Source organism: Chaetodon trifascialis, chromosome 19 (genome assembly GCF_039877785.1).
Source record: "Chaetodon trifascialis isolate fChaTrf1 chromosome 19, fChaTrf1.hap1, whole genome shotgun sequence".
Classification (NCBI taxonomy): Eukaryota; Metazoa; Chordata; class Actinopteri; order Chaetodontiformes; family Chaetodontidae; genus Chaetodon; species Chaetodon trifascialis.
The window spans coordinates 17119798-17135665 of record NC_092074.1 but is presented as its reverse complement, the minus strand read 5'-3'; the positions used below and the strand labels follow the sequence as shown (position 1 = coordinate 17135665).

Below are 15868 nucleotides of genomic sequence, written 5' to 3'. Positions count from 1 at the left end.
TCGGAAGTATATACATAGTATACATACTGTAATATAAATACAGTGGCTACTGATTGACTGAAAGGCAAACACTGGAGCTCTGATTGTATCACCCCTCCAAAGAATGCATTCTTTCTCCATTGTTTATAGAATTTCACTCCATAGGGGGAGGTGGGCAGTTGGGACATACTTGAGAAACAGAGTGAAATCACCATGTAGGTATGTAGGTGATAGGTATCGTGATATGTAACAATAGAGGAATTTCAGTCTATTGAAAGGAAAATGACATCATGACCTTCACCATGACCGTATAAGACCATATCAGTATAGGATTAGGCCAAATCAAATGACCTAATAATTTAAATAATCTGAGCATTTAAACGATATGAGGATTATTATGAGACAAAATCAAACATAAATATGTATTTTCGAAGCTGGATCTTACCTTTTTGTCCAGTTTTAGCCAAGTGTAGTAACCTTTGCCATCCATATATTGAAGTCCGAAGTACCAGACCTCACGTAAACCGATGGTTTTCACCACCTGTGCAGAGAAAAGGATTTACTGAGTCTTAAAACACAATAGGGGCACATTCGACAAGATTATTTTCGTTGTCAGTTTAAATTCTGCTGTTTCTACGATTTATCCATCAGTCGTTTGGTCTACGAAATTTAAAAAATAGTGAAGAAATGCTAATCACATACAGAAGCAGCAACTCTTGAAAATTTGAGAAGCTGGAACTTGACAAGTTTAAGGATTTTCTCTTCTATTGTAATTATCTTTGCTTGATAAATGACTGAAATGATTCATCGAAGCCTCAGTTTCCACATTATCTGGATGCAAAGATGACTCAGTCACCATTCTCCAGGTAATATTACCATTAACATGTTCACTGATTGAAGGCAAGAGCCTTGTAATGGGAAAACAGTCCCACTTTGTGACGGCAGACACATGACTTGGTTTATGTGACAGTGATATAATCAATTTAAAAACCAAAAGCTGGAATTTCACTAAATTTGACAGCATTACTGTAAAGAATTCACCACCTGCTCTTCAATTAACAGATGATGACATAAATACAGTAGTGAATAGAAAGAGATCATGCCTTTACACTTCAAAAATCAATAATTTTTCCAACAAAGGTAAATGAATCACGGATGGTTTGCAAGGAGTGGTGAAAAGGCCTTTGAAGGCTCTAAAGATGCTGGCAAGGCCTGAAGAATCTAATCTTAAGGTGACATACTCAGGTACCACACTAATCTGAAGAACAACCCTCACAGTGTTACACAATCCCAGGCCTGAGTATGGACTTGGCTCAGGTAATGATACACACCACAATCGACTACTGTCAGGACAAATAAACGCACAATCTGAAACACGACGTTTGTTATGTGAAGAACAGGAAGATGATAGCATTGATGTTCTGAGACCTTTTTCTGGGACTTGGGCAACTCATGATTATTTTCTTTATCAATTTTCATTGTCAATAACACAAATAAAGAGTGTTTTCTCTGCTTGCGTTTCAAGTAACACACATCTCTCAGTAGTAAACGTTTGCAATGTGCCACAGCACACAAGAGCATGATGGGGGCTGATCTTTAACAAAGTGGTCCGATTGTTTGACCAGAGAGGAGTGACGCTGTATAATGAGGGCGTGCTGCATGACCAGTATCCTGTCTCCCACTCCAAGAACAGACTGTGAAGCCTGGAGCGAGGAGGCGGGCGGGGGAGGAGGGTCTGCTCCAACTTACAAGGCAGTTGCTTTCTGGCAAAACTGCAGCAGCCCAAAACTCCTCATTATTAACGTCCAAAAGGCAGATTATGAAGCCAGTTTTAATTTCAACCACACTGGAAACACTTTTTCAGATCAGCAGTTCGTTTTTTTCTGACTGCGCAGCTGAGGCAGAAAGTGAAAACCCAGTTATAGATCTGGAATAATCACTTGTGCTGCAGGAGGAGCTACCACTTTCCACTGGCTTCTGAGCAAAAACCTCAACGACCAGAAGCTCTTTATGGCCTTCGGAGAGGCAGAGCAATTTTCCAACAGCACCGTGCAGGAATTCATGTTTTTGTGTGTGTGTTTTTTGCTGTTAACTGGGGCAACCTCTGCGCCGGGCCCTTTTTGTGTGCATCGCTGCCAAATTCCCCACCCAGTCACCAGGTGAGGTGTTAAGTTGCCTGGGTGAAGTCTGAATCAACATGCTGGCACTCCAGCCAAGCCCGTTCTGAATGATAAACTCAAGCCAAGGTTAAAATTAAAATCAAACTTCCCTTTTTACCGGATGACACAAAATACAGGGCAGGCCGACCGGTGGGAGTAAAAATGAATGGCTTTGATTCAGGGACCTCTGATGGATTGCATTTAGTGAGACAACAACAAGCGCTAGAAGGGGCCTGAAATGAGAGAGTACTAAACCGTAACCCTGCGTCTCACCTGTAATGAAACTCACAAGGCCTCACAAAACAAGCAGCCCTTTCATGGTGCTTTGGAGTCCACAGAGCGAGAGACAGAAACAGAGTGGGCTGCAGATACCTGAGCAATTTTCTCAGGAGATAAGCTGCGGTGGAGAGGCTTGGTGCAACCTCTGCGCAGTCAGGGAGGAAACAACTCTCCTGAACAAGCCTATCAACCTTTAACAACATTGTATTCACTTGACAAATGGATAATAAACTACCTTCAATAACATGCTGTACATGTTATGAAAACCTGCTGCCAAAGAATACTGGAAATAACGCTGTTCATTAGAGGAGGATTAATCTGAATCCGGGGACACAGGTTTGTTAAACTGACATCACAGCAGGTTCGTTTGGCGGGCTGCCTTGACTTTAATGGGTTGCTAGGTCACTCCAGTGAACGTCAAGAGCTCCTTACACCTCAGATATTCGTTCTAAGTAAGATTACTGAAGACGGAACAGTCCAATGCAAGACTCTGGGTTTCTGCAGGGTTCACCAAGTTAAATCTAAGCCTTTTTAACATCCTTTCAAACATCATATAGAATGCAATTTATTACCGTAGATTCATAATCATGTAAGAGTATGTTGGAAAACCGGTAGGGAACCTTGTGGTCTGTATTATTCATTATTATATCACTCTTTTCAGTACCTTCCTAATGACAAAATTAATTACATTTACAGACCTGGACCCAGATAAGCATCAGAAAATGGATGAATGGATTAACTGATTGAAAATGGTTAAATTCATTTACATTTATTTGGTTTTTGTTATAATTGACCCATTATGAGCCCATGAGTCCAAGCTACCGCAGCTCAGTGCAGAGATGGTTATTGCTGCAAACCTAATGGTGCTCACTGCGACCACACAAAGAAGGATTTCAGAGCCTCCTGTGTGCACTGTCAAAACAATGGCACCTTTAGTTTATAGTTTTATAACATCTCCTGACAGCCAGCAACCACATAAAAACAGTTCTAACTTATCTTTCTGTTTACAGCAGGCAAGAGAGAATATCTAAGATTCTTTGTGATTTCAATTTAAGACCTTCTAAGCCCTTTTTCAAGACCTGCTGATACCCTGCATAGGTATGAATAAATTCTAGGGTCCAAACTCCTTTTTGCAAGCTCTTATAAGCAGAAGAAGTCTACTTCATTCTGACAATGATTAAAAAACTGGAAAGTCAGTGAAGCATTTGCAGTCAGGTCAAAGAGGCTCAAACTTTCTGTCAAATTCAGTGCGACCAGCGACGCCACCCACTTCAAACTCGCATTAGGTTGAAGGAGCAAAAGCTGCAGTGCCACATCGGAACAGTGAGCATGACTTCCGTCTGCAGCCTCGTCTTACAGCCATCTGACAGAGAGCGAAAGTTTCTCTGGCTGGTTTATGGGAGCTCGGGCCCTGTGGTGAGAGAGAGGAATGCCACTGGGCTGAAACAGCATTACGCATTGCATCTCCTGGGCTGAATAACGAGGCTGAAGTCCTCCAGCGACTGAGGAGGGAAAGGGAGGGGTCCACCCAGTCGGGCCCCAAACAGGGACCAGCACAAAGACTGTGATTCGTGCTGGGGAGTGGCGGGGCAGGGGCAGCGGGTACTACTGGCCCACAGGAAATGGGTCTGCTACTATCAGACCACATTAATTTTAACAAACGAGCAAGGGAAGTTTTACAAAGCCAGTGTATTTAAGTTTGATATCTATGAATAGTTGGTAGAAAACTACAGCAAAGAAGAACAGCCATCATGCAACACATTCCCTCTCTCAACAGCTTTGCAGTAAATTCTGCTTTGACATGTGGTTTGGGTGTGTAAGTGAACTAGTTTCATATTTTGACACCTGTCAGACAGATTATTCAGACTTGGAACCAGTTCAAAACACTGATGAATTGTTTAAAATGTTGCCATGTTTTCAGGTCCTTCACATCAATCTCCCCTCTGCTTTCAACCGATCCAAGCCAGTTCTCAAGGGCTGAAGCTGCAGCTGAAAGCCCTTTGAGACCACATTAATACTGGGGAGAGCATTTGGAGATGGAGGTGACGGGGTCTGAACGTGGCAAACACACTGAGGACAGACATCTAACTAACCACTACACCTATTGTAAACTGCGATAAATTACAGCTCGAGGCAAAATGAAAGAAGCAGCCGTGTGCAGTCATATGGAAGTGAAACTGTACATGGGCGTGTAGGGGAGTGGCAGAAGTTTCTAAGAGCAGCATGACAGGGACGAAGGCTATGATCAGCGCTGACCACACGGGCCACACCAGGCCTCACACTCACCCTGGAAATGAGCTCACTGGTGTTACTCAGCATTTCCACCGAACCTATTTAACACTCTGCAACCGTACTTGTGTGTCTTTACAGCGAATCATTGCCAAAGCACCCGCTTAAAACTAAATCAGGCTGCTGACAGACTTCAGGGACACGACCACTGAAGCTAAATGTCAGCCAAACTCTGAGAACGGCTGCTCAGGCTTCAAACAAGGTGTGAATTTCTGTAGGCCGTTTCCCATGCTCAAATTAGTCAATTGTATCTTTGCACTAAAATAGAGCACTGAACTGTCTCTGACACTATCATGGGGAGAGAGTGATTATCTGTGGCACACCCCACTGAGAGCCATTTCACCAACACTTATAAATAGAGAGATGTCAAAGGCGAACAGGCTCTACTTTAACAAAACCACATGTTGAGAGCTTTGCAGCAGTAGCCACGCTGCTGTAATAAGTGCTGACTCGGTCAAAAGGCACCCATACACAAGCAGTGACTTCAACATCACACAAAATATACCAGTTTCTGGATATGGCAGTTATTCTACTTGATTTTTAGTGATAATGTGCTTAAAATGACGATGTTTCTGGACTAAAACACTCCCCACAGTGCTGCTGACATGAAGGGTGAATCCCCTGACACACAGTTGGCTACACTTGCTATTGAAAAACGAGTTATACAGGAAGTGGCTAAAACAATGCCCTTCCTCCCTCGTTTGCTGTCACAGAGCCTCAGAGGAGCTCACGCTAATGACATGTCATCCACATTTGGATTTTAGGTACCGGGCTTCACAATGGCATTTTACAGCGACAGGAAAAGTGCAGTTTCAAAGAAAAGTCCCCGCTTAACAACACTGCAAACGACCAGTGATAGGAACCACAAAGGTCACAAACAAAACCCCATGCCACACAGTACCACTTCTAGTCATTACATAACCACATCCGCTGTATTCAGCAAACATGAATACATTCACAAGACAAATCAATGAGGTCAAATGATAGTGGCATTCATTTATTTGCTGTTTAATTATTTCTTTATTTAAAGTGTGAAGCTTTGTTCTGCAACTTTTCAACACACGAAATCATTTCTAATAATCCCTGAACCTCACCGGGAAGACAAACACTCATGAGGACACTTGAAAGTCAAAAGCTCCTGTAATCTCGTCTCGTAGGAGTTAACTTTCAGACCTGATGTAATGAATGGAAAGAGCTTTGGAGAGATGATAATGAGGGCAGACACTTTCTCCTAACAGGGACGTCAATCCAGTTAGCTGACATGACGACGAAGGTTGTGGCGGTTTGTAATAAGTTTCAGAAACACGTTATTTGACAAAGGTCTTGCAGAAAATCTTACAGACAGCTACAGTAAGTCGTACAGTAAGCATTAAATAGTCAGCTGGAGCCAGCAGTTGGTTTAGCTTAGCTTAGTATAAAGACTGGAAACAGTGGGAAACAGCTAGCCTGGCTCTGTCCAAAGGTATCAACATCCACTGACCAGCACCTGTTAAACTCACTCATTAACATTTTAATGTATCTTGCTTGTTTAATCTGTAGAAAAAGCAATGTATTCAACTTTTATTTTATGGAAAATTATGTGCCAGACTATTTCTTGGCAGGGAGAAGAAGAGGACTCTCCACTGATTAGCAAATGGTTTTGGGTGAGAAATACTCCAGCACATTACTCTCATAAAACCACAACATGCCATTGTTCCACTTAGGTTTTTATACGGATTAAACAAAGATGATGTATTAGTTTGCAAGTTTTAGAGGCGCTGGTAAACAGATATATTTACCTTTGGATGGAGCCATGCTAGCTATTCTCCCCCAGTTTCCAGTCTTTGAGCTAAGCTAAAGCTAAAAGGCCTCTGTACTCTGCAGACATGAGAGCATCTACCGTCTCATTTGAATGTCGTGCTGTTCCTTTAATTCTACAAATGACTCATTGCGTATGTATTGTATATCAATATATGTTTTAATCAATACCACAGACTACGATTGGCTGGCTTGTATTTATCTTTTCTATAAAAAAGACCATTTAAAAACAATTATCTAATTGTTCTGCTTCCAAAAACTGTTAAAAGTGATATCGATGACACATTTCTAGGTCGTAACACTGATGCTACGGGTCAATACAGAACTGATATGCACTGTACCTGGTCAAAGAGCTGCTTGCCGGTGGTGCTGGGCTGGATGGCAAACTCCAGCTCAGCGTCCATGGTGGTGACGCGAACATTGACCTGCGGGAAAACATGAGAAAACAGGAGTTCAAAGGCTGACCCGGAGCGACAGAGAGGTTCTCACAAGTAAGGACCAATATGCAGCAAAGCATGCTAAACTGCAGAGCACTGTTGTGTGTGTGTGTGAGAGAGTGTGTGTGTTTGGTAAAGGGGTGTATTTGCAGAGTAAACACATGGGGCTCTGTGTTTATCTCTGCTTTCTCAGAGCCAGACAGACTGATTGAAGGGAACTCTGCTGCAAAGCCTGGCTTGTTTTCGGTAAGAAGAGTCAGTGACAGCTCTGACTTTTGATAGAGTGTCAAGGCGTGCAATATCTAAAGCTAATTCCACTAATTCCCCAAGGTAAACAGAGGCGCCTTGGATGTTATTCTGAACTGACAGACTGAAGAGAGGAGCACTCAAATATGACAGCGTCTTCAGTCATTCACTCCCATTCACAGAAAAAAGGCATGTCCTTCAGATCTCTGGTTAATGATTGATCAGAATGGCCTGCTCACACAAAAAGAGGTGGTCCATCTAACTGAAGCCTGCTTCAGTTCACAAGCAGCAAATTTAATGTCCACTTAGGAGGATCCACCCCAGTGATTAATGTGCGATTTCAAAACCATTAGAAATAGCATGACTGGTGAGCTGCAGAGCATAATGAGAGCTGACGTCAGCCATGTCCCATAATGGACAGACACAATATTCTGTATTGTACGTTTGGTTAGTAATCAGCAAACGGCATCTGAATTTCACACAAAGGCCATGCAACAAAGCACAAATATTTACAATAGCTGCTTTGAGTTAATGCATAGACTGACTCTCTTTCCTGGTGATTTAATGTCAAGTCTCTCTGGTATTTGCGGGGGTTATGAAAAGACCCTCAAAGTATTGACTGAACTTATTAATACTCAGTGAAAGCGACACAAAGAGCTTAGTGGACACAGAGTCAGGACAGAGAATGCCTGCTAACAGAGTCCTTCAGTGACATCTTTCATCTCCAGACCATTGTGAGCCTCAGCAGTGAGCAAATTCAATGACGCCCACTGGAAAAGGGACGTCTGGGCTGCAGCAGTGACTATCTGGTGACTCAGAGCTTCATTGATTCTGATGAAGCTACACAGACTGAGCAACTCACTGACAGGCTTAAATCCCGACAGAGGAGGCAAATCCAATCACAGCGCTGGATGGAAAGCACCTCTGCGCTGTGCTGTCCAGGATATCGTAAGAACACATTAGTCTAGACAGAGGATATTCAAGGATGACCCACTTTATTCATCCATGCGTCTGCTGCTTTCAAGGGAGTTGACTCAGGATGTGCAGCAAGGCAAAACTTCGCTTTACCAAAAGAACTGAGAGGAGCCTGTAGCTCTGTCCCATAACGCCACATGTGCAAACAATTTGAAACTTTCGGAGTCAACCGTCCAACAGGGCAACTTCTACCAGCATCAAGTCGCAGCTGTAAAGCAGGGGAAGGAGGGAGACCCTGCATTTACTCTGCAAAGCAAAACAAAGCTCCCCTTTCAGCTGCAGTGCCCCAGCAGCCCCTCGCTATCATCATCTACACTCTACTGCAGCCAGATTCCCAAAAACAAGCACAAAAAACTGCAGCAGAAGTGATCAGAAACTGCTCTAACAAGGGATATTTTGAGACTTCCCTTGTTTAAAAGTGATTGTATGATTTGGTAGTGGCAGTTCTGACAGACACGAGATGCTTCTACAGCAGTTACAGATGAGACACCTAGAAAAACGCCCAAACCAGCAGTGAACGGAATATCTGAATGCGTGTGGAGCAGACGAGCCAACAGAAACCACTGAGTGAGTGATATCTGATCTCCAAGTAAGTCCTCCAACGGTAACTCACAATAAACTGAGACCATTCAGAGCGGTAAAGAAAACATGACACATATGCTAAAAATATACCGGGCAAAGACCCAGAGTTCCACAATGAGCAACTTCAGTCAGAGGAAAGTACAGGCGTTCACATTAACCATATAAAGGCCTGCATCACAAGTCATAAACGTAATGACTGACTAGGTCACACGGCTGCAGGAGCACTGGTTCCCAAATCCTGCCATAATGACACAGAGCACATACACATTTTCACACTTGGTGGAAGGTGCAAAATGTTGGTAACCAAGAAACAATAACAACAAGTAACATGAGCCGTATGGTTACGCAGCCATGTAGTAGAAACGGCTGATTACAGTACTGAGATCTGAAACACTGAGTGAAGCACTGAATGAAGTACTTTTTGTTACAGTCATCAGTTTTGTTGAAAATAAACATTTCAAGGTATCGTCTGACATTTTGATCTTATTCACTTTCTCGCCAGGAGTCAGATGAGAAGATTGAAACCACACATTGACACCACAGCTACAGCCAGCAACCAATTAGCTTAGCATATAGACTGGATAAAGCTAGCTGGCTCTGGTAAAAGGTAACAAGCATCTACATACTTACACCTCTAACGCTCACTGGTTATATCTCAATTGCTTGATCTGTACAAGAAGATGACAATTTGTTGTTTTACATGGGATTTTATATCATGATTTATATTAATGATCTTTGGAAGTGTGAGCTAATTTCAGACAGAGCTAGGCTGCTTCCCCATTTCCAGCCTTTACGCTAAAGCTAAGCTAACAGTCTTCCTGCTCTAGCTACATATTTTCCGACCAGATGTGAGCATGTTATCGAAAGACCATATCACAGTATTCCAGGCAAAAGACATAAACTTTATCACGTTAACCCTTTTTTTCCATAATCATAAGGGTCCCAAATATAAATGGACAACTATGAGGAAAAAGAGATAAAGCCACAAGAAAGAAACAAGTTAAGCAAAGACTAGTAACCTCTGGCAATCACTCTAATATATCCAACGCCTACTGCCCTGAGATAATAATCCACAGAGGTTACTGGTTACTTTATAGCTTGAGCTCAGGTGATTGATAGATTCAACAATTAGTCACTTGGCAGAAAGGCTGCTATTCAGAAAATCAATCAATCAAGCCATTCTTCAAGAATGCCAAATATTTCCTCGCCCCAACCCCTAAAGTATAACGACACACCGCCCGTCCCTGTGTGATATAATCACGGACCGGATATCTTTCCTTTAATGGTGAGGTTAAGGAGCTGCTCCGGGTCAAGTTAAAGAAGTGAGGTGGTCATCACCTCAGTAGTTAAACTGTGAATAGGCTGCGCTGCATTCTTCAGTGAGGACCATTCAATATTTAACCCTCGGCACTGTTTGCGTGGCTTTACAAGAGTCTTTTGCAATGGGAGTCGCCATGGGGATTCCACTGAAATGGGCTGAGAGTAATACGGCCATAAACGACCGGCACTATTTGAGTGTATTTTCTCAGGCTCTAACACGCGTAATACACGTAACTGAAGAATGAGACCTGAATGACCTGTAAACATTTTTGATTTGTGAATCAGGCCTCTGGGGTGTTCCACGCACGATTGAGATATCAATTATTTAAAGGAACTAACAATGGCGCTGGACATGTAAAGGAAACACCCATCCATGTCGATCGTGGCCACGCCTTGCATGGTTTGTGCCACGGCGCTGAGGAGGAAACAGGATTCTGGGAGAGCTGAGGAGGACTATCGTTTACTTCTGACAATGTCTCATTCAGATAAATGAAACATGAGTCACGCAAGAGCCAATACAGGAGCCTTGACTGCTCCTCAAATCTGGTCCAACGATCCGCCGCTGGGCGTCTCTGTCCTCTGTAAAGAAAAAATGAGTTTCTCCTTTCCAAACTCACGATGCTGGAATGTTTGACGTGATGCCAAGTATCTGAGCTGAAATAATTCAGGCTGTCTGTAGGTTTCTGTGCCAGTTAGCATCCGCTTTGATCTGTGCTTTTCAGGGACCAGACTTACTTTATGAATAAAATTCATGAATTAATTTCTAAATGTGTCCATAACTCTAAGTAAGGTTTTCATGAATGCTCAACCTCATCTGATGTCAGACAGCCTTTAAATGTGTTATTATGATTCTGTTTTAAGGAGGCCATTTTTGATTTGTAGTGCATAACAACAGTGAAGAAAGGGGTCAGGAGAAAGAGGGGCCAGACCTGGGGTCACATCATTCGCTTTGCAGATACAGTACATTCATTTTTGAGGTGTTTATCCACATTACTCTTGCATGTTGTGCAAGTTCTCTTTTTGCTTTTTTTGGCATTATTTATGGCTCAGTTAACTAAAAGGTGTCTGGTCTCAGGTGCCATCAATACTGAACATTACCATTGTGAGTGCAGGCAAACTGAGACTGCTGAGGGAGTTCTGGGTAATTTCTGCAGAGAAACAAGCTGAGAATAACTGGTTTGCAAGGTAAAACTTGAATTCATGTATTTAATAACTACTCCAACTTATATATCAAGCTTTAACATGACGCTACGCTAATATGTAAAAATGCCAAATAATTAGTCTGGTTTTGGCATCTTGGATGCGAGAATTTTCAACATCTTTGGGTTTTGGATAGTAGGTTGGACAAAAAAGTAAAGTGAAGGCTCCACAGTGTGTTTTAACACTGTATAGACTAAACAATTAATGGATTGAAGAAGTCATCAGGTACAAAATTCAAGAAAATAATCTGCAGATTCATTGATAATGAAAATAATCTTTACTGTGCTTGTATGTAACACAAGGCTTCTTTTTAACTGTAGCTTTGGGTGTTGTTCCTTTCATCTCACCAACCCCTGCCTCCCCCACTTGTAATGTATTTCTGACACTCTTCAAACCAGTAATCTAATTACACACTTTTCAGGGAACTCAAAATATAAACCCTTATTTACACATCTGACCAATGCTAAAAGTACATTCAGCATTTGCAGGATTAATATGAGAGTACGAAACTCTCTGGAGGAAGCAGCATCAAAGGGAAAACTTCATTAAAACAGACTTAGTGTCCTTTTGACACGTTTCCTGCTGTGTTGCAGATGCCGGGTCAATCATGAGGCCATGTATTAAACAGTCAGCAAATCAGAGGATAAAATTAAAATCAACGTTTGCGTTCTTTTCTAGATAACATGGAAAAGAAAACATTCTGACGTCATCCTCCAAAAAGGCCGTTTTGTGGCAGCTGCCTTCTGCTATCAGACAGGCGTGATGTCATTTCCACCGCGATGCTCATGACAACCATGAGGCCGCTCGAAACAAACCGACAACACACTTTATGACACCGCCTTTAGTCACCCTCATCACAATGTGCTGACTGTTCAGCCTCAACCTGTCTCTGTGGTGATCTGAGCAGCGTTTCTGCAGGCCTTTCTGTGTCAGTTTGTCCTTTTTTTTTACTAAAATCTTCCCACTTTTGACCCTTTTTTACATGCTATTCATTACAATCTCGTCACTGTGAGTTTTAGGCATCTCTGAACATTTTATTCTACTTTTTAAATAAAGAACAGAGAATAGAGGAACGTTTTATTCAAAGGACATGTGTTTTACTCATATGCATGCCTACCGATTTTCCATTTTTCTTAAAACTGTAAAACACACAGAGGCTGTTGTACTAGAAATTTCCAAACAGTGCGCTGAGGGAGGGACATGCGCCATGTGCGACTGTACAATATGTAATAGCTGGGGTGGGGCAAAGCCAGCGAAGACAAATTGAAGGCAAAAACCTGTTCAAATATTTAGGACAGCTTCATCAAATAATGCCCCTTTTTTGTCTTTTGTTTGGTTTTTCCGCTGATGAAAAGTCACTGATACTGTAACTACTGCAAGTCATCGTTTCACATTACCAAACTCCAAAATGACTACGGGAACCAAACATTAAGAGGGGAGCAACCCCCAAATTTCAGCCTAGAAAACAGCCTTCAAAAGCCGAGGACAGAAGCATGTATTCATCACAAACTCCTGAGGAAATAAACAAGGACATTTTCCACCCCCCATTGTTTACGATGCTGCACAAGTGTACAGCATTACAGAGAGTGAGTTCAAAGATTCTGCGACTGTGTACACCCATTGACACATATGGGACACCCCCAGGACATGGACAAGAGCATGTGATTTGAGTGGCACTCCCCTTTAACACAGACCCTACTGGTATTTTAAAGCCCTATGACATAATTACATATAGTCCAGTGAAAATCAGTACTGCTGTGATTGTGATCCAGTCTACAAATGCACCTCTGTTTAGTGTAAATCCTCATATCCTGTTTCTGATTCATTCAGTCAGATTTCAACATAAAATGTCATTCAATGGAAATGTCAGATGTGTCAGTGATCACTCAGCTTGGAGGGTGAGGAAACTCTGATTAGCATCTGGCAATCTGTCACTCCCATGAAGTGATTTTAAGATTATTTTTTTCTTCTTCAAATTAGCAACACAAAAGTCACATCATTCACAGCCAAACAGTAACTATCACCTCTCAAATCTAAACAAATCAAATTTGAATTAAATAGTCGAAGTAGATATAATATTCTTATAAAGTGCTAGCGTTAGCATCAGTGTCGGTGTGCTAACATTCACTGTACCGCACATTTAACACTTTACCTAAATCTGAATGCTGTTAATTAAAGTTAGCGAGATAACTGTCCAAAAAAAGATGAAAAACACACTGAATTTAGGAAGCTTAGTCCTCCATTAACGTAACCTGTCCTGTTTGAGTGAAGTCTGACAACCTATAAAGCAGAGACACAACAAACAGTGACTGAAAATATCAATAAACCGACGGGCTACTCACCGCTTTCGGCATTTTTTTGTCCTTTTCCTTGCTCTGCGCGAGGAGCCGTTAGATTAAATTAAAAAAAAAAGTCTTTCCAAAGAAGATACGTGGGTTCCGTGTGGCTGTATCTCTCACTGTGCCTTCCTGGAAAGAAAGAAAGAGGAGAAACGAGTTTCAGCCACTTCGGCGTTACTTAAACCCGGGTGAGGGCAGCTCGACACTCCTGCAGGCGACAGTCATCACGATGAATCACCGCGACGACGACAAGCTCACTGCAGCGAGCAAGCACAGCGCAGGAAGTTAAGGCGAGCTGAACTTCAAAATAAGAGTACGGTGAGCTTTTGTATTTCTGACATTTTACAATCTTGAACACAGCACTGCATTTTAACCAGAACGTAAGCATTTTCAAATGTATACGTAAACTTGGACACTTTATTTCTATATTTTTTTTATCATACACTTTACACCTTTAAATAACTGATAACTCAATTATACAAACCAATTACTGTAACTACAGGGCTGAAACAACTGTAATTACAGATTAATCTCTCAATTTTCTTTTCAGTTAATAATGCTGACTATGAACTGTCCACCAATGGTGAAAAGGGTCAATCACAATTTCTCAGAGCCCAAAGTAACACCTTTACATTTCTTCAAAACAGCACAAAATCCAAAAATGTAAGAGTTACACTAATGAGAAACAGGATAGCAGCAAATTCTGACATTTGAGATTTGAGTTTTGGCCTTTTTTCTTTGAATTTATGTCTTCAGGGCTGCAACAAATGAAAAAGTAAATTTCTGATCAACTGAACACTCATTAAGTCTTTAAAACATATTAATGTAAAATGTTTGAAAATACTCCTTTTCCAGTAATAATTGACAGAAAAAAAGCAAAGAAGCTAAAACACATACATCTTTGAAATTTTTACTTGATATAAGACTTACACGATTATTATGAAAGACTCTTAAATCTTTATGAAGCAATTAATTCATTAATTGGTCTGCATAAACCAACAAAAAGTTTGATGATTGTACTTGTGAGTATAACCCTGATGAAATTTATAGTTTTGCAGTAATTAAAGACCTACTGTGTATGTCTCAGACAAAACTGATTCTATAAAACCATCAAGTACCATGAGGTCTTTGGACATTGTTCATTCCAGTCTAACCCTTGTGTAGTTGCTACTTTAAATGATTTTATTCTGAAATTTACTGCCGGAATTATATTCTGCATCTTCATCTCTACTCTGCCTTGACACCGTTGAATCATACATAGAGCAGGCAGGTTAAATATGGTACTCAATGTGCCTCACCCACTAGCAGCGACAAAGTTATAGTCCCCACCCTGCCCTGTTTCAGCCTTTTATTTTGGCGATTTCATGTGCTACCAAACTCACACCCCAATTCAGATCAACGGCTGCCATTTAGACCAATACTGCTCAGTATCATGAAGTCGCTTTAAGAGGCAGGGAAACAATGAAGCATCACACTACAGATCAATGGTCAGACCCAGTCAAACATGGGATTATGCAGCTGTTAGAGTCGGAAAATGTGACAAAGCGACGAGTTTTAGGGTATCTTTCCACGGGAGGGCTGCGTCTATGCTCTGCGTGAAGTGGGTACACACCCACGGTGACAGAAGCCCAGCAAACGAGAAATTCCACATCCTCATACTGAAACAGACCGAGAAACTGCTGAGCGTGATTAAAGGAGAGCTTTTATAATAATGTAAAATTATGCCTTTTGTGCAACAGCTTCCTCTGCGCTGCAGCCACATCCTCACTGTAATCCCACTGACACCTGTTGCGAGATTTGCCTCCTTTGTGCAGAGCGGCAGAAAGTGCGCGGAAAAAGTGCGAAAAGTGGGGGGTTTGGCGCTGGCTGCACCGCAGGCGTCAGTCAGCACAGCAGGCAGGTCGTCCATTTATTCGGAGGCTTACCGGAGCTGATGAGGTTTGGAGAAGTGAGGTGAGGATTGCTCAGCGGTCCGGAGCTCACAGCCGCAGATTTCCCCTCCCTCTGTTCACCCAGGCGCAATATGGCGCTCATCCATCCCACCGCGGCGTACGGCCGATCCTGTTCCTGCTGTGAGCTGTGGCGGCGCTGCTTCACAACACAGGGTCCGGGGACCGTGGGGGGATTCTGAGGGGTCTTCCAAGCAAATCACGGTTTAATTCATCATTCACAGGTTGAGGGGCTTTTTAGCTGAAGGTGGGATTCCCCAACGTACAGAAAGGTAGTTTTGAATGTGGAGCCACAGTGAGAGAATTATGGTGGATGG

The 15868-nt window shown here is 42.1% G+C and overlaps 1 protein-coding gene across 1 annotated transcript in view; it reads right to left on the bottom strand.

Moving 5' to 3' along the window:
• The window catches only part of ezrb (ezrin b), a 30525-nt gene extending 14862 nt beyond the window's left edge, over positions 1-15663 (bottom strand). Inside the window, exons 1-4 of the mRNA XM_070987332.1 lie at positions 15528-15663; positions 13606-13731; positions 6845-6928; positions 425-520 (exon numbers count right to left, since the gene is read on the bottom strand). Of these exons, the coding sequence (XP_070843433.1) occupies positions 425-520; positions 6845-6928; positions 13606-13617 (192 nt within the window). The 5' untranslated portion in view covers positions 13618-13731; positions 15528-15663. The remainder of the gene's footprint in view (positions 1-424; positions 521-6844; positions 6929-13605; positions 13732-15527) is intronic.
• Between the last annotated feature and the right edge of the window lie 205 nt (positions 15664-15868).